We start from the raw sequence: 19,048 nt of genomic DNA on the forward strand, positions 1-19,048 counted from the left end.
TAAGTTGTAAATTATCCACCAACAGAGTCGCTATAGGAGAGATGGCAAGTCCCCCAGAGAACACTTTTAACTTGGACAGGATAAAATTCCGAACCTGCAGATATTCTAGAAAGTATATATTCATCAATGACACAGCCTGGCCATGGAGGCAGCCCCTGAGCATTACATATCTACCACATTTTTCAGAAATTGTTTCAATGTCAGACAGGCGCAGGTGTTTGCTGATCAAAATAGCAACCCCTCTGCTTTTGCTAGTAAATGAAGAGCTAACTACCTGCCCTACCCAGTCAAGCTTTAACTTGGAATGTTCATTGATAGACAGGTGAGTTTCTTGCAACTTTGCTATGTGAACATGCTCCTTTTTTAGAAAACTCAATTTTTTGTTACTCTTAAAAGGGTTGTGTATCCCTCTCACATTCCAGCTGCAGATCTTAAGAGTGACTTGTCACTCACCATTTTATAATGAAAAAAGTAGCTTGGCAAACCATGATCAAGAATATAAATGGCATCCACAGCCCTCAGAAACTAACAAAGGGCTTGTAATATAGACATGAAATAAAAAAACAATGCTTTGCTCAGTTCAAAACCATAACTATATACAACATTCATCAAACACAAATTACGGTTCCACATAGAGGCATCTTCAGATTCAGAGATGCGTTGTTCAGCTTTGGTAAGCCGGGTATCAAATGCAGCGAGTTTAGACGAGCAAGCCTCTAGCCTCTTGAGGACAGGGTCAATCTTCTTGTCAAACGAGACTTCAACACATTTGAGCACCTCATTAGTGATTCTTATTAACAGGCTGTCAGTCTCCACTTGACTCACAGGTTGCGGCGGTGCATGGTCCGCCATGCTAGCTCAGTTTGTCTTGGGTGACTGTTCGGCATTCTTGAATCCGTTCCAGGTGTCCCACTACGCCCAGTGTTTTTCCTATGTCTGAAGTTACATCGAAAAACTGTATCAAGCTGCGGTAGCCGAGGTGGTGAGCTGTTACTCCAACATTTGCGTCACGTGACCCCAAACTTACACTTTTAATTAAAATTACGAGTTGGGTGGTGCTTGGTTTTGGCTAGGAGGCTGTTTTGAAAGAGGAAACACAAAAGCGACAAGCTGGTATGAAACAAAATGCTATTACGTCTAAAAAGTACACTAAAACATGTTTCTGAAAACATTTTAGGAGATAAATAGACAATGAACAGGAGAATGTTTCATTTTGGTTCAGCACTGCCTTGTTTTACAGTTTGATCAGAGGTTACAGTTAGAGTGTCTGTGGATACCAGCATACAAAATATAGAGAATTATTGCTGGCAAAACACACAGATCCTTCCTTTTTCAGGTAAATGCTTATGTATTATGCATAGTAACATGCTAACAGTAACAATGTTATCATCCTAATGTTTAGCATGTCTAGGATAGTCTAGGATCCATAATCTGGGAACCATAAATATCTAAACCCAATTTTGTGCTGATCCATGCAGTAGATTATTGGATGAGTAAACCTTTGACTGCTGGTGGCACACCAAGATACAGACGGACTGATACTACCAAGGCCCAGAGCCACACTGCTAGTTTGGCTAGAAATCTATGCTAGGGTAGTGACTCAAACACATGTGACAAACAATACAGTATAATAATAGCAGAATACACCGATCCTTTTTAAGTACTGAAAAAAAGATGGAAAACGATACCACCAATGTGAGCGTTGTAGGCAATCCCAACGATGCAATGAGAGTTATTGGCCACTGCTGCAACTTCACCTGCACACCGAGTTCCATGTCTACATGAAAGCACAGAAATGAAAACCTGACATACAGCTGTGACACACACAAAGTACTGATAATGATTCTTGAAAGTATCGCTGAAATATAATAACCTGACCACTGTAAATACTGGTGCTTATTTTATAAACCACACCAACGCTCGTTTTGTAGATCATCCATGTGTCATCACATCAGTAACATGTGGAGAGAGCTTACTTGTACCCAAATTGGCTCAGTCGGAGAAACATTATTCACAGGCAGAAACAATCCCTTTCTTTACCTTTTACAGAAAGGAGTGCCTTTGGATAATGTAGTGGAATACATACAAACAACAAAAAAATACACACTTGAGCTGGCAGTCTGAACAAGGCATAAGTAAATAAAAACAGCGACTCATTATAGCCCACTTTTAAATAATTTTGTATCGGTCAATTTTGCTCAAATCTACTGTTTGTAGCCGTGCACAGATCCACACTAGGGTGGCCCAGAAGGATTTAACTAAATGCACAATATGAATGTTAAAGACACAATACAGATGTTAAATTCACAACATGGATGTTAAAGTCACAACACAGATGTAAAAGTCACAACATGAATGTGAAAGTTTAAGAAGTAAGTGAAACATTATTCCCCATCTACCTATGATTGCTATCACTATGTTATTATCAGAAATGAGCAATGTTGTTCATATTCATGGACCTTCTGGAAGAATAAACACCCAGAGTCAAATCAGATTCTGCTCTGAACCGGAGCATTTTCACAACATTATTCTAACAGAAAATACGTTGTGCAGTTATTTACCGTAACTTCCTGTCACATAAACTGCAGTTCATTGTTTAACGCTTTATTTTCCTCTGAACAGAAATACTCAGTTCTGTTTTGTGTTTAGCTCAACTGTAAGCTCCATTGTTAGCTACCTCAGCATTGCATGGCTGCTCACAGCTAGCTAACCAATCAACCAACCAACCAACCAACCAACCAATCAATCAATCAATCAGTCAATCAATCAATCAATCAATCTTTATTTGTATAATGTCAGTTCACCACAAAAGTCATCTCATTACGCTTTCCAAATTGAGCAGATATAAACCATACTCCTTGATAAATTCATTTAAAGGGACCTAGCAAGCACGTGGCAGGAGAAAACTGCCTTTTAACAGGCAGTAACCTCGTAGCAGAACCGGACTCAATAGTGGGTGGCCATCTGCCTCAACCGGCCATCTATCCATTATCTTCTGCTTATCTGTGGTCGGGTCACGGAGCCAACAGGCTTAGAAGGGAATTCCAGACCTCCCTCTCCGCACCGCTTTCCAGCTCAGCCAGGTGTTCCCAGGCCAGATGGAACATATTATCCCTTCAGCAAGTTCTGGGTCTTCCCTGGGGTCTCCTCTCAGCTGGTCGTGCCTGGTACACCTTCAAAGGGAGGCGCCCAGGAGGCACCCTAACATGATGCACCTCAACTGGCCCCTTTTCGACTCGAAAGAGCAGCGGCTCTACTTTGAGCTCTCCATGATGACAGAACTCCTCATCCTATCTCTAAGGCTGAGCCCAGTCAACCTACGGAGTTTACTTATTTCAGCTGCTTGTATCCGTGATCTTGCTCTTTCAGTCACTAGTCACAGCTTGTGGCGAGGTGCGGGTCGGAGCATAGATAGTCTAGTAAATGGAGCCACACCAAACCTACTGTCTATCTAACAATGTTTTTTATGTTGCATCCCATTTGTTTAATGGGAGTATTAGGTGTTCTGTCCATGTACTTGGTCGTGTTGTGTGTATTTGCAGAACCTCTCCAAAATGTGTTGTCAAATAAATGTATTCTTTTGCTCGGGTTTTTTCTATTTGCATGTGTTGGATTCTCTTGTCAAAAAGAGCTTTGAGATGCTGTTAGATGATCAAACAAGCACATTGTTTGAATCACAGTAGCCCTTAGTACCTCTGGATATTTTTAAAGTTGGTCATCAGAAGCTATTCTTGCAGTGGGCACTTGCCTTATTCTTAAAGATAGACATGATTAAAAGACAGAGTGATAGCTGGAGGAACTGCAGAATAGATTTAAGTTGACTATGGCAAGAGTGAGTCATTGATGGTATTCTTACATGTTTTCATTGCGGGGGTCATAACGTGGTGTAGGGTCATGGTCATTTCCATTGACATCATAACTTGCTAGATGGTCCTGCAGAAATAATAAAGGACATGGCAAGCAAAAGTTGAGAGAACTGCTCACAGTTACAAAGTTTATGAAAACAACAGTGTGTTGCCCTGTGCAGATGGAGATGGTTGGATGGATAGCATCATACATAGTTCTGAGCCAGATCGGGGTGGTTCCTCTCAATGCCGTCATCCAATATGGTGACCACCACATTCTTACCAGTGTAGCCCCTCTGCCAGGCAGCCAGGATGTTCATCTCTGAGTGACAGTGGCTGCTCTTATCATTGCAGTGCTGAAGAGAAACATAGATGGCAGACACCAAACATCACCAACATCTTGTGTTGTCAAAATGCAAGTAATGAATGACTCGGTGTACTGCACTTACAATGTACCACATGTTGGACCATTTAGGGTCATTGAAATGAATAAGGCTTGGGTCATTTTGGGTTTGCCTCTTTACTCTTGGCTTTACTACCTGCTGCTGGGCCCATTCCACCTGTGGCAGGAGCACCATGAATCAGTTTCATACACAAATGAAAAGAAATACAGTGATGAGAGAAAGATGGAAATTTCTGATAGTGTTTTGCTCCAAACTAGGAGTGTCAAAGTTAACGCGTTAATAACTCATTAACATACGTTAAGGTAAATTTAGAACAGAAAAAAATGTGCCAAAAAAATTGAGATTAATTTGCAATTAATCGCGAGTTAACTATGGACAAAATGCGATTAATCGCGATTAAAGAAATGAATCGTTTGACAGCCCTACTCCAAACTGTTTCTAGGGTTAGCAGGTCTGCTTTGAAAGCTTTAGACTAAAGTAAAATGTGTTCATGTGACTATGCATCCTCTGTTGTACATTTTGACTTGCATGAGTCTCACCTTGTGATCCATATGGATGAAGCTGTGGGGACCCTTCAAAGAGAAAGCAGCTCTGCGAACTACTTTGCTGTGATGGAAATGGTAATGATCCTCCAGACTTCCTATCTGAGCAAACACATCCAACATTAAGAAAACTGAAACAGTTCCACTGAAGATAGGCAGAAATAAACTATTCTCAAAATATTCCAAGTCTCTATACAGCATTTATCTGAATGGCTTTTACATTGATGTGGTCAGACTTTTTACAATAAAAACCCAACCTTGATTCCAACCAAGCTTTCTTCATTCAAACACATTTGGGCCTTCTGTCTATAGTATTTGATGTCACTTTATAAATATGCGTGTTCTAACTTGATTTTTCACCAAAAATGTGAGCAGGATTCTCTGCACTCAGAATCCAGTTTGCTCATTCCTCTTACTACATGTGTCTTCACTCTCGCCCTCCCTCCTTCAACCACCGATAACTTGTCTTATTCTCATTTAGAACCGAGTACTTTTTTGTTTCTAAAAGAAGAGGATTTTTTGACCACTTTCTATGGCAACCTTTGATGAGGTTTATGAAGTGTTAAGAGGGTAAGTGGTTACTTATAGCTTGTAGTTTTATTAATGTTAATGGATTATTAGCTGTAGGTTACAGAACACTTTTAAGTAAATAATGTGGTAGTGTGCTCATCCATTCCTACTGGTGCAGGACACAAGCAGTATACAACAGAGACAGGAAAGTTGTCCGTACATTTTGCAACCTCCAGAAATCCTTTATGATGCAACATTTTGAGCCACAAGGTCCTATCAAGGTAAACATCCACGTGGACAAAAAGCAGGCTATACAAACATAAATGGAATGTTTGTATAGCCTGAACAGACATGCATCACTCTTGGTTTTGCTTGAGAGCAAAATCTTTCACTTCAACTTGTTAAAAGAGAAAAAGTAAGAGTTGCATTTGAAATTTTGTTGAGTGTTCAGAGTGTGAGTGAGTGTTTAGAGATCACAGCAACAGCAATTACCCCAAAATGATGTACCATTCACATAGCAACTGACTATAAAAGGATTGCAGCCTATACAGAACACATTTTTGACTTATTCAATATTGATGTCCTTATTTAAACCATGTTATTTTGTAGCATATAATATCCTTTTTCTTGGTGGAGCGGCTTTCATTTCTTGTCTGAGTTCTTGTGAGTAGCCATTAAGTTCTGGGCTTTCCAAGTAATGAAAACACATACAGGTATTTACTTGGCAGTTACAGGTATTGAGATATATTAATAAATGTTTCTGTTATTCACAGTTATTCACACACAAAATTTTGCAATCTAAGATAAATTCATTGTCCTTTTGGATAAACACCATGACCACTACAACCGCTACAAAGCCACAGGTTTTTGCTCAACCTGGCAAGTCACAGGGGTTCACAGCTGTATAACAGCGATCATCACTTCACATTAAAGTAAACAGGAGACATTCATGCAGAACAGTAATACTACATCTGCAGAGCTGTATGCCCTGCTCTTACCTGTCCCAGATTTCTATATCCATATTTTGCTGCGATTTTGTCCGCTTGTTCCTGACCACCTGTAATCCGCACTGCCCAGTGGTTCGTATAAACGTCCCCGTGGCCTGACACCATGGTTTCAACGGTTATCAGAATGAGAATTATGAATGATGTCATCCTAAATTCTTTGTTGGTAGATCGAAGTTGGCGCTGTGCAGTGTGAGCTCACAGCAGACAGCAGAGGGATGACCGAGGTCAAAGTGCCGCCGCTTGCGAAAACCGGGTCAAGCCAACTGCCCTTTATTTTGATGTGCATTTATTCCAGCTGTTACGGTAGTTTTTAGCGTCCACTAGTGCTAAACCTCTGCTGAAAGTGTTTCGATGACCATGATACGGCACTGTGCACGGACAGTCATCACAAAAGACATGACACATAAATAAACACATTTATTCAAGAATTCAAAATATTTTTTCCTTAAGTGATTAATTTGCAGCCTACAAAAACGGCAACGGATCATATGCATTGTCATCATTCACTCATACTCCTGTCATAAACCTGTCATAACAAAATCTGACGTTCACCGGAATCCTGTTCATGATGGCCCTTACCATTACCATTACTAGGAGTTATTTTGCTGCATGTTTGTAATTTCCTGTTTGTCTCTCTGTCTGTCTGTTTGTTTGTTCGTTTGTTTGTTTGTTTGTTGAAAATTAAAGGGGAAGACCGGTCAAATTACATTATAACAAATTAATAATTAAGTCATGTTTTTCATTTTTTTTTTTTTCTCTCAGATGTCTCTGAAAAGTAAAGGGACATGGACATCAAAACATTCAAAATGTAGCTGGCACAAGTTGAAAACAGTCAATAAAACCCACAAGAGAAAGAAAATAGATGATATTTTAAAAATTCACATACCACATAAAACAGACTGGACCGGATATAATGGAGGCATGTGTGATGTTACAGGTCAGTTAAAGTTAAACAGATCAACAACAGGGAATATTTATTCGCTAAATGATGCTCATTTATAATTTACAGGTAGGTGGCTCTGGAGGGAGGTGCATGAAGCAGGAGCAGGAAATTCAGTCTTTATTTTTGACTCTATCGCCGGTGATATGTTGTGGTTTCTTTCTTGTGACAAATGTACTTATTGTAAGTTGCTTTGGACAAAAGTGTCTGCTAAATGTAAATGTTAATGTAAAAAGGTAAGGTGTGGTGCAGAGACAAATGGCTCCACATTGAAGGGTAGTTGTCAATCCTTGGGAACATAATAAAAATTGTGGCTTCAGAGCTGCCCAGGATGCAGTTTAATATTTTCTGTTTTCTCACATAGTGCTTGGACCATCTCCTCTAGTCTCATTGTATCAAGTTAGATGGCGTTGTTATTCAAAAATAATTTTGAAAAAAGATTCTAGAAGAGAATGTTCTGTTTCATTTCAGAATAGAATGTTACATTGTGGAATGACTGCTATTTTTTGAGTGAAGTTACTGAGTAGTCATTATTTAGCTACTGAGTAGTTCCTGGGAGTTCACAACGAGCTCTTTAGTGGCAGCAGCATTCTCAAAAAATATCATATATAATATAATAATATCAGTTTTCTCCTGAATTCAGTAGGTGCGTTTCTGACAACCTGATTGATCCAGGCCTAATATCACCATCTTCAGTCTTTCTGTTTTGGTCTCCCTGAGAAATGTATCTGGCTCTTGAATGCTCCACCATGTTTAACAGCGAGCATCTAACTGTCCGTCTGCTGTTTGGTGCTGGGCAGATAGTGTACAGTGAGTTTAAGGACCTTTCTTTAATGAAAACAGTTGCTTGTTTAAAACAGGTTGAGCCTTGTTATTGTGTTGAAATCCTTTTGACAGTTTATTATAAGTGGCAACTATTCAAATAAGGAATGTATTTCGTAATGTAATTGCACAACGCAGTCAAAACAGGAAGTCATAGCTTGGTGTGTGCTACTACTACAAGATCACAGACTTTTACCATATGTGTTGTAAATGTACTTTGAAGCTCAGCCTGATCCAACAAAAAAATCGTTCATTACATTTAGGAAACAACATTAAGGAAATGTCTTTTTTTGTCTGTTTCTTGCTGGAGCGAGATTGATGTCCATCCTCATTTTCCTAGAAAATGAGTGTATCTAAAGAGGAAGTACTGTACATAGAAAGGCAACCACAATGTTTTGGGTCATGTTTTTCAAAATCATTGAATTACAAACTCTTCATTTCCTTCCCCTTTATCCGAATCTTAGTGTTTTAACTAAGTAAGCACTGGGTTTCTCCATGGTGTGCAGTTTCCTCTAAACTCTTTGTGTTTGTTTTTAAACAGCTAGTTGCGCAAAAGTATTCAGATACGTGTACTAAATAAAAGTGACACTGCAAAATAAAACTGCTCATTCACAGAAATACCAGATATAATATACATAAGGCCTTTTTCAGTTTTTTAGTCTTATAAAAATGATAGTATTGTATCATGTACTCTTTGAAATGACATGGACAGCAAGATTGGAGATTAATTTAACTGTCATTATGCAACTCAAGCCTGTAAAAGTGAACCTGGCCCTTTATACTATATTTGATACCTGCATATGGCTATACATGTTGTTGTGATCTGTATACACAGATCTAGTAGACATCCTGTGTAAACAGAACTGCTCCATCTGTTTTGGAGTATATCAAAGGGTCACTGTATAGTTTTGGAGAAGAAATCAAAATTCAGAATTTTAATATTTACAGTATTAATGAGGTAATAAAACAAATTAGTTTTTTCCATACGTTCTCATAACAAGCTGTTCTCAGAGGAAAATAAGGTCCCTCGACACCATTTGAAGCTAGAAAGGTGGCAGGGTCTGCCTCATATAAACAAAGGAAAACACTATAAATTGTGTTATCCTTTAAGGTCCGTTTGTTTGTTCAGTTTATTCAGTCATGAAAACAAAGACAGTTTGATTTTTTTTGTTTTTTTAGGCAGAAAAAAATTAATCAGCATACATCTTTCTCTTGTTGGTCAAATTTCTGTCCCAAACCTACAAAGTGCTCCTTTAAGCCTCATGTGTGTCTGGCTGAATTGTGTAGAAATATATACAAAACTAGAATGACATTCAGTAGAGTGAATTCCAAGGCCAGACAGCCCCCCATACTTCAGCCAAGCCTAAACCAGTATCGGAAAAAATATATGTAAACCTGCTAGATCCAGAATCCATTTGGGATCTGCATTAAACTTTACTCACTCATTGATACCAGACATATAAATACCCCTGACTTTCCTCATCAACACAGATGAATCATTCCCTGAGAAATTCGCCAAAATGTAAAAAATCACCCTATATCAGTTTTTAAAAAGTTAGAAAGTGTGCCTCGATCTGTTCCTTTTCTGGATCCGCATCAAAAGTGAATGAAGTCTATTCTGGGCCAACCCATCCTGCGACCAAGTCTCCTGGAAAATCTTTTCAGTAGTTTTCTCTTTGTGTAATCCTGCTGTGGAGTGTAGGACAGCTGATACAAACTATTAGCCAACATGCTATTGGTGTAGAGAGTAATGTTTTCTCCTGAACACTAAGAAATTTAGGGGGGAAGGGAGATCACACTGCACCTGACCTGTAGCGTTTTATAAACCATCCTGCTTGTTGGAATTATTCCTTCCTGTCAGGCACATACACTTTTTTCAATTCAATTAACTAGACTTGTTATAGACTTTTTTTTTTTTTAACATGATTAAACCAGGGACTCTCTATGACTGTCACTCACTGAGACAAAACTCTCATGCTCTTTTTAGTTCACTTACACCTGCTCTGATGTCATTTTCTATAAATGCTCAACATTTCCTTGTTCAGTGTAACTGCCTTGCCTGGAGGCACATACTGTAAGTCAAGCAGGTGTGATGCTACAGTCAAACCACTGGCTCATTATCACTTCCAGTTAAACAATATTTTAATAAACAGAATAGTCACAATAGTGCCACCCATGTAGAATGTATGAAATCTCTTCAACTAATATCTCTTCCCCCAGATGAATAAGGAGCTCAGTGGTTGCCATTTTGACAATATCCAAGTTTCAATAAAGAATTTTTAGGCTCAGTTAGAAGAATATTGCATTGATGTTTTATGGAAATTATAAAAGAGAATCAGAATTAATGCGCAAAGTGTTTGATGGAAACAGATTTGCCAAAGAAACTCTGACATAGCGAACATTCAACTCACAACACTGACCAGCTGACATGCAAGAACAATTACAGCTTGCCCTATTATAAGTAATTCATGAAGCCCTCTCTCTATTTTGTCTCCTGGTTTGTGTACGTCTAGCCTCTGTTTACTTGCACATCCACACGTGACGTAGCCTACACCGTGTCGTCCTCTGATGAAATGATGCTTTACCCAGTTAATTCGTTCAAAGCGTTTTTTTCGAAACGCACCGGATTCACAGCTTGCATATGTTTTGGATTTTTTGCAAAGCTTAAAATTCAGTTGACATTTATTGGAAACATGGCTAGTGTTGATCACCGCTATAGACAGCTTTCTGGAGATCCAGATTCTGGAGATTATTTTATCTTTTTAATGGAACCATATCCTCCACAACACCTGGACCAAGTGGTTTAAAGTAGGGGGGGTGAATGTGTCACAGTTTTTGTGTCAAAAGTCAAAAGTCGCCTGAAAACTTCTCCAGGTGGCTGGACTGCGAGCAGTATCTGAAGTCTGAGGTGGAGAGTACGAACAGAAAAGGACACAGAACCGTCCCCTGAGGTGACCCCATGCTGCTCACTATGATGTCTGACACATTATCCTGCAGCCTCACACTGTAGCTGACCTGTGAGATAGCTGGTAATCCAGGTCTCATCAACCTGCATGTCCAGTAGCTAATTGTTGAGTGGGGCAGGTTGTACAGAGTTCAATGCACAGGAAAAAAAAGAAGATATGACTCCTACAGGAATCAGTAATGCAGTAATCACAGAGAACTCTTTCAACTATTTTGGAAATGCTTTATTTCTCATAGAGACAATTTCAAGGCAGATGCCAAATGTTCCCATGTACACAAACAATGATAAATACACATAGAAATAAGAATAAATAAATGTCTGGTGAGGCAGACTGAGGCCTACTCAAAAGTCCTCTGAGAACAAATCCACTTCTTCAGAGCTCTTCATGTGACGACTTCACAGCAATGGTGTTTCCACAGACAGCAGGTTGTAAATGTCTGTTATGGTTACAACTGAGTGACTGTGTTTGTCTCGCTTCTACTACACAAAGCTGTACCAGTATTATTGTGTCCATATTCAAAGTTCAACAGTTTTTTTCTAAGTAACTGCAGCACATTTGCTGTGCTCATGTTCTAGGCCTCACATGCTCCAGTTTGAGGCAGAAATAGATGGACCAGGGGTCCACCCACCTGCTGGGGTCGTGGTCCTCCATCTGCTCTTCTGTCTCCTCCTCTTCAGTGGACCCGTCCACCTCATCCTCGTATGAGCCTATCTTCTCGGTGCTGTTTCCCCTCACACAAGACATCTCTTCTGCCTCTGTCCTCGAAAGGCTGGAGTGACACGTGGAGCAGACCCTCAACCATTTAGTTGGATGAATGTGTGGAATTATCGCTCGCTTCTTGGAGCATGCACTGCAGACCACAAAGCCACAATTCCGGCAGTGGTGTCGACGCTGGGTCACAGTGAACTTGTTTGAGCAGTGCATGCAGATGGATGATGCCTGGTCTGGGATCCAGGTAACAGCGAAGGTAGAGCTGGGCCTGAGACCGCTGCTTTGCAGAAGTCTGGACCGGCAGTCCTCCATATGCTCGATCCAGGCTCGCTTCTCCTCGTATGAAGATGCCGCCACATAGAAGGACTTGCGTGGTGTGCGGATCAACCATTGGTTCTTCATAGTTGCACTGTCCTCCAAGTCCTCCAGCTGGATGTCTTCTGAAATAATCAAAAAATGATATGTTAATACAAGGTAACAAAGGTAACGACATTAATGGAAACAGGTACATCCACCATAGGAGCATTTGCAAAAGTATTTGTGTAGCTGGATCAGGTGTTCTGGGGAAACAGAATGACTTGCTCACCTAGAGGGATGATCTGTTGTTTTTTGTGCCAGCGGCCCTTTAGAATGATGCTGCCATACACCAGCACATCGTTGAAGAGGAAGAAGACTTTAGGTTGTAGCCCCCTTCGGCTCTGCTTCATCAGCCGGCCCTCTCCAATCAAAACCCGACCCTGCTGGAACAGCGGCTTTCCAGATGGCCCAAATGAGTTCTCAACAGCGTGGATCCGCTCCCAGTTCTCCTGAGAAAACGCAAGCTGGTCCACCATGGTGTCCTCAAATCTATGTCACAAGTCAGCAAGTTTTCAGTGCAGCAGTGGCTTTGTCGATAGTTCTGAGCTTCTGTTGTTGCGTTGCGTTGCGTTGTCATGTGTTCGTCTCGTCTCTGTGATGAGAAAGGCAGCAGAGCAGAAGCTTTTAAAGCCTTAGTACTTGGTGACGCAGTGTGGTTTTCCAAAGTAAGTTCTGCTTTCGGACGAACACAATGAAAAAGGGGCGGGAGCAACATTCAGATTCAGAGGAGTTGACACAAGAACTTCTTAAATAGGAAATTCACAGAACATCAACAATCTTAGGACAGACTTTCCAATGTAGGTTGGCACGTACACTTCACTTCTAACGTGCTGCAACACATGCCGAGAATGACATCTGTTGATTGAGTGTATCAATCAGTGTTTGATTCTGACAGAGATAGATCTGTGTAGGTATTTGTGTCAACATGCACTGTCACAATCAATATAAAGCTGCTCACTGTACAATATACTGTTTGTACATATAAATACATGTATACATGCACATACTGTACATAATCATCTACACCATATGTACCCATTTAAATCATTTCCTTGCAATATGTGGGTTTTACTGCAGAACACTCAACTTGTATTGTTGTTTAATTTATGTGCTATATTACATATTTATTACACCTATTTTTCCTCATAGGTGTGTATAAAAAATGTGTTTCTATTATTTACCTGTCTTTGTTCAGCTCTGTTGTCATTGTGAATCAACCACAAACATGCTTTTATTTACAAAAATGAATGAAGTTGATAAGGGTAAAACACTAAATGATCTTGTCTTTGTACAATTCAATATACAGAATGAAAAAGGATCGGCAGATCATTTCATCCTGTTTTATTTCTGTTGGACTTTGTGGAATCCTGATGCTGCACCTGTGTTTTTCCTGCTGTAGAATGTATGTAGCAAAATGTCTGCTGTGAAAAAGTCCTACATCTCGGTCAGTGGATTAGTTGCATTGCACTGAACAGAGTGATATATAAGTACAGTACAGTACAGTAGTAAATGTACTCAGTGACATTCCATCACTGGTCTGATACTGGGAAGTCAACCACAAATATTCACTCATATGAATCCTGTACATTGACATATATTGTTGAACCCCATGCTGTCTGACATCAGAGATTTTGTCCATCTGGTTGCCAACATCTTTTCTTTTTGTTAATCAATTGTAATCAATCAGTGAAATGACTCCCACTGACTAAAATAATTCTGTAAAATCTTCTGGTAATATTTCTTTGCTCCTCTATGAGCAAACCTCTGACAAAGACATAGTATTGAGAAAAGTTTACTGTTTGTTTACTGATCCTCAGGGATGGGTACTGACTGAACTTTAGGAGCTGATGCTAACAAAACAATACACTTTGTGATTTTCCCTGAGGAGTACAGTGTTAGATAATAAGAAATAGAACATAAAAGTAACATAGGAAATGTTTCTTTAATTCAATAAAATTAACAAATTAATAATTGAAATAGCCATTCAAAAGCCTAAACAGAAATCAGTTAAAATCATCAAAAAGATTGATTTATTATTAAACAGCGACACAAATGATTATACAACCATTTACACTGGCTGTTTGGTACTCCCTGTGACATTCTGATCCAGGGCAAGAGGAGTGGGTGGAGTCCAATTTCAAACTAAAGTGAGACCTGTGAAAGTGGTCCACATGCAACGAGGTAAACAACTGAAGCTGAATTCAACATTTTAAAATGATGTTCTCAACAGTAAACAGCCACAGAGCATCGGCTCCACACTGCTACGACATTGTTGTTGCATTTCCTGCTGACTGCCCATAGAGGGCAGAGAGCATGTGATAGTTCATTGAGGCACACTCGATCCTCAAGTGACAGTCAAATCAGTCACAAGTCGATGGTTCCTCTCACTTTAAACTTCTTGGCAGAGCGTTCACTGGCTCGCTGCTCAAACTTGCTTCCATAGATGTGGGAAACAAAGCCGTTGATCTCCACTGCAAACACACTGTTCCGCTTTGGGATCACTGTCACACAACAAGGAGTTGTGGGACAGTGGGTGGAGGGGTGAGGAAAAAAACAAAGGAACAAATGTGTTAATCTGTGAGAAGCGACGAATGTAATTACACTGCTATCAAACAGGTGCTTAGACAGACAGTGTCCAGGACTGGAAGGTTTCATCATAACTTGGTTGAAATAGCCCAGTACTGTTGTGGGAACCAGACGGATCTTTGAGCTCATGTTTTATTTGCTCTTGCAGATGTGACCTCCCAATCCAAAATCATCTCCATCCATCTTGTTTTGCGTCAGGCCAATAACATCTGTTTATCTGATAATGAACAGATTTGTTACGAAACAACCAAGATGGCGGAAAAAGGGAGGTTGGTATCTGACGAAAAGATAATATTTTCGCTTATAACTCTATTTCAACCAAACAGAGAAGGTGATTGCTGGAACAGTTCAAAGTCTGTGAGTTACATTTTTTTTCTGTCGAGTTTGTATAAAATGAGTTTTAAAATGATCTGCGAGGTAAAATGACTGTGCTTGTCAAAGTAGCATGGTGTCTTTGAGGAGAGCAAGACAATGTCCATCTGTACGGATCCTTTATAAAATGTTACCAGCCACTTTTATTGGACAAACTTTGGTATTTTGATCTTCACTCGTGGATAAGACCCTTTGGAAATCGAAAAAGAAATGGAAGAAAAAAATACATATTTTCTCATTTAATTTGGTGAATTAAGGGTTTATATATAAGTCAATTATATTTTTTATATCATTATATCCTGGTAAAAGTATGTAAAATAATCAAACTGATCAGTCAATGCAAAGAAATGGACCTTTTTCACTGCAGATGTTTTGGCTGGAGAGTGAGTGAGCAGTGAGTCACTTATGTTAAACCATGCTGCTCAAGGTTAAGTACAGGTGGAAGGTAAGTTTCAGTGAGTGAGATACGTCCATCAGTCTCACCTTTTAGTTTGTCTTCTTTGGTGATGATCTTGAAGACATGTTTGAACTCTTGGACTAGAATCCCTGTAATCCCTACATATGATGGGCATTTAGACCGGACCACTATGAAGGAGAAGAAAAGAAAACAAAGTATTAGTACAACACTACAGTAGCCATAGGAATGCATCCAGCTGATGGTCTTTGAGCTGTAAGGAGTTGTGTTATTCTACACATATCAAAAGCATATGGTCATAAAAAAAATAATTATTGTTGTAATCTTAAAATTATAGCTCAAAATTATTAGTATTAATATGACAATATGACCTCATAGTCCACACAGTAATAGCTGATGAGGCAAGAGTTGGTCTATTAACACACATATTAATCTAGGGGAAATATTTCATTACAATTTTAGCAAAACAAAATCAGAGTGTGGTAAGTGACTGTGTCTGTGTACATTTTACAGGTCAAACAGCTTTATAGTCAAACATTTGTCCACTTATCTACAGACAAAGATGTGACGACAACAATGCACAAAAGCACAGTGATGACTCTAAAAGAACACAGAGATTTGGGGACTTGGATCAGGTAGATGTAAATGGCGCTGCGCTCAGCAACGCAATGGAGCCTGAAAGGAGAGAGTACCTTTGTATCCTCACAAAATATAAACATAATCTTTTCTACACCTGATTGGACAAATACACAACTCATTAACTGACCCCATGCTGGAGCTATAATAGCATGTATTTGTCAATAACTTAACAAAAACTTAACTTAAACACCTTTATTGTTAGACCAATGCGTTTTCTCTTGAGTTAGATAAAATGTCTCTTCGTCAGGATTTTTGTCAGATTTGTAGACTCTCCAGTGGGTGAAGTTGTGATAGCTAGTGTTACCGATTAAAGTCATTTTCATGTTAATTTTAGAGAAAAACTAAAAAACTACCTGTGATGATGGCACCATGGAAGTCTGCTTTCAGAAGCTTCTGCTGGATGAACTGTGGACTGCTGTAAAGACACAACATGACATATGAGACTTAATATACAGTAAAAGTAAAGAGGGCAAGAGGGCTTCAGGGAGGAACTAATCAGGAGTGTCAGGGTTCAAATCTGTAGAGCTGCAAACTGAGTTACCTTGTTGATTTCAATCCACTGCAGAGGTCAGTAATGTATTGTCTCCAGAGTTCATGCAGAGGCAAGAACAGCTCGTATCTATAATGATAAAGATTGAAACAGTGATGCTGGGAAAGGGCAGGGACAATAATAAAAAAAAGATGTTGTGTTGTGATTACAATCATTTTGACTAGAACATTTTGCTGCAGTCATGTACATTCAAGTTGTGTCATGGGGGTGCAGATTCCTGACCAACCTCTGGTGTTCAGGCTTGATCTGGAAGATCTTCATTGCTCTCTTCTGCCGAGCGTTCAGTCCTTTGGCTTTCTTGCTGTTCCTCCTTGACTTGTCCTTCTTCGGCCTGGAGTATCCAAGGATCACAGCCTTGTGACTCAACATGCTCTGCACTTTAAGTTGCGACTGCTGCTGGGTGCTGTTCCTCAGGAACGCCTTGGTAAAAGCCTGTGCTTTAGAGTTTGTCTGAGGCTGGAAATGAGCAAAAGACACCAAGGACATTAACACTGATTAAGTGATAAGTTTTTTGTTTTGATTTCACAATATGTCAAGTCTGTACATTTTTAGGTCAAAATAATAATTATGAGTGAAAATAAAAATATAGCAGTACATTGGCTGATAATCTTTGTGGCAATAATCCCTACAATTTGTGTCATGTGGAGTGACAAATATATGGCCTGAGGCAGGATGTTTTACAGTTTAACATTAACTTAGTTTCAAACATCAACCTTCAGTTTTATTAGTACATTTTACTAGACTAAATCATTGTTGCTGTTCCCCTGAATCTAATACTATGTATTATTACAATTTCTTTGTTAGTCGTTTAGAGGTTAACCAGACATAATTGCTACAAATTATTTCAGCTAGACACCATATACACTGAACAAAAATATAAACGCAACACCTTTGTTTCTGCTCCCATTTTTCATGAGCTGAACTCAAAGATCTAAAACATTTTCTACATACACAAAAGATCCATTTCTCTCAAATATTGTTCACAAATCTGTCTAAATCTGTGTTAGTGAGCGCTTCTCCTTTGCTGAGATAATCCGTCCCACCTCACAGGTGTGGCATATCAAGATGCTGATTAGACAACATGATTACTGCACAGGTGTGCCTTAGACTGGTCACAATAAAAGGTCACTTTTATGTGCAGTTTTATCACACAGCATAATGTCACTAATGTTGCCAGTTTTGAGGGAGCGTGCAGTTGGCATGCTGACTGCAGGAACGTCCACCAGAGCTGTTGGAAAAGCACCTGGGATAAACATGTAACAGTGACGGTATAGAGATCAACACATGTATCTGTTTACCTCCACACGTAGAAAATCCACCAGATCACGAGGAATTGCCACCTGAACAAGTGCTTCTGTTGAAGGGAAAAACAAAACTGGAATCACTCAAAACCTGATCACTTTATGCAGCAGTGGTCAGAGGACCAGTGTCGTCCCAGCACCGATCCACAGAGACGCATAACAAACAAGAACAAATTACACTGATGACCAAGTTTTAACAATGACTTATTCTGCATCCAAGCAGGAAATTGACATTACTGAATCCATCATTCCAGTTCAACTAGTTTGAATGACTTAGACTTCTCTGACCTGGATGAATCGGAATTTGACCTGGTGACAGGCATCAAGGGTAACTATAATTTAACAAAACAGGCCAATCTGCTGCTGTGCTGCTCTGCACAACTCAACATCACACTGTCTGGGTGATCAGCTGTGAGGACTAAGGACACTAAAAAAACACGGAGGGACTTCTCAACGCCACCGACTGTCTGCTCAGATTCATAGTACAATTTACTCACTCACACATCAGACGCTTTCAGATTTTGACTGCAGTTTGGCCAGTTTCACTATTTATTCACGCCAGGTTCTTGTGCAGGAGCAACAATTTTGTGGAGGCTAATGCGGCTCCATTTAATATCAAATATGCACGTTTCAGACACGGTCAGCAGACTGTCGGGACACACGTCGTTGAATTTTAAACGAGCTTTAGCAGAAGTTACAGCAGACTGACGTCGGGCTTTAGCATCAGTGAAACACCTATTACGTCGTTTTCACCAGAACTTCGACAATTAAACTCACCGTCCATGTTCAAAGTTCTACGGACTCCCAGAAGAAAACGTGACTGAATTCATTAAAACAGTTCAACACGTTTGTTTTGAGTGTGAACACGAGCAGGATACAGTCAGCCCGTCGTTTTCTTCTTCTGTCCTTTGGCAGTTGGCAAACAGCGTTCACATGAATTAGCGCCACCTTCTGGCCCTGGTATCTAAACACAGTGCAGCCCAGTCATCCAGCTGCAGGGATCCTTCCAGCTCCAGTCTGGTGCCATCTTTTTCTGACTCAAATCTTTGAAACTTTGCAAAATATCTATTTGAAATCTGGA

General features: G+C 39.7%; 3 protein-coding genes across 8 annotated transcripts in view; all 3 read right to left on the minus strand.

Annotated features, from left to right (window-relative positions):
• pcsk6 (proprotein convertase subtilisin/kexin type 6) overlaps positions 1–6,532 on the minus strand; it is a 30,450-nt gene extending 23,918 nt beyond the window's left edge. For 2 of the 5 annotated variants that reach the window (XR_003981213.1, XR_003981214.1), the window contains exons 1-6: positions 6,300–6,530; positions 4,789–4,893; positions 4,295–4,405; positions 4,058–4,201; positions 3,857–3,933; positions 1,689–1,777 (exon numbers count right to left, since the gene is read on the minus strand). Coding sequence is in view for 2 of the 5 variants with exons in the window: in XM_030394211.1 (XP_030250071.1) it covers positions 1,689–1,777; positions 3,857–3,933; positions 4,058–4,201; positions 4,295–4,405; positions 4,789–4,893; positions 6,300–6,455 (682 nt within the window). In the remaining 3 variants the exon portion in view is untranslated. Of the gene's footprint in view, positions 1–1,688; positions 1,778–3,856; positions 3,934–4,057; positions 4,202–4,294; positions 4,406–4,788; positions 4,894–6,299 lie in introns of all 5 variants that reach the window. The other 3 variants (XM_030394211.1, XM_030394210.1, XR_003981215.1) reach the window with 2 other exon arrangements.
• A 4,711-nt stretch (positions 6,533–11,243) lies between these two features.
• plekhf1 (pleckstrin homology domain containing, family F (with FYVE domain) member 1) lies at positions 11,244–13,845 on the minus strand. Of its 2 annotated transcripts, none has more exons than XM_030394213.1 (2): positions 12,334–13,845; positions 11,244–12,184 (listed from the first exon to the last, which is right to left on the minus strand). In XM_030394213.1, the coding sequence occupies exons 1-2, from the start codon at positions 12,578–12,580 to the stop codon at positions 11,601–11,603; spliced, it is 831 nt and encodes a 276-aa protein (XP_030250073.1). In that variant the 5' UTR covers positions 12,581–13,845; the 3' UTR covers positions 11,244–11,600. The 2 variants fall into 2 exon arrangements, with proteins under 2 accessions (XP_030250073.1, XP_030250072.1); XM_030394212.1 differs by having other exon boundaries at positions 11,244–12,187.
• Positions 13,846–14,030: 185 nt separating this feature from the next.
• pop4 (POP4 homolog, ribonuclease P/MRP subunit) lies at positions 14,031–18,915 on the minus strand. The gene is made up of 7 exons (XM_030394215.1): positions 18,745–18,915; positions 17,965–18,020; positions 16,893–17,122; positions 16,658–16,735; positions 16,470–16,531; positions 15,546–15,647; positions 14,031–14,605 (listed from the first exon to the last, which is right to left on the minus strand). The coding sequence occupies exons 1-7, from the start codon at positions 18,749–18,751 to the stop codon at positions 14,469–14,471; spliced, it is 672 nt and encodes a 223-aa protein (XP_030250075.1). The 5' UTR covers positions 18,752–18,915; the 3' UTR covers positions 14,031–14,468.
• Between the last annotated feature and the right edge of the window lie 133 nt (positions 18,916–19,048).

Source organism: Sparus aurata, chromosome 17, assembly GCF_900880675.1.
Source record: "Sparus aurata chromosome 17, fSpaAur1.1, whole genome shotgun sequence".
NCBI classification, from domain to species: domain Eukaryota; kingdom Metazoa; phylum Chordata; class Actinopteri; order Spariformes; family Sparidae; genus Sparus; species Sparus aurata.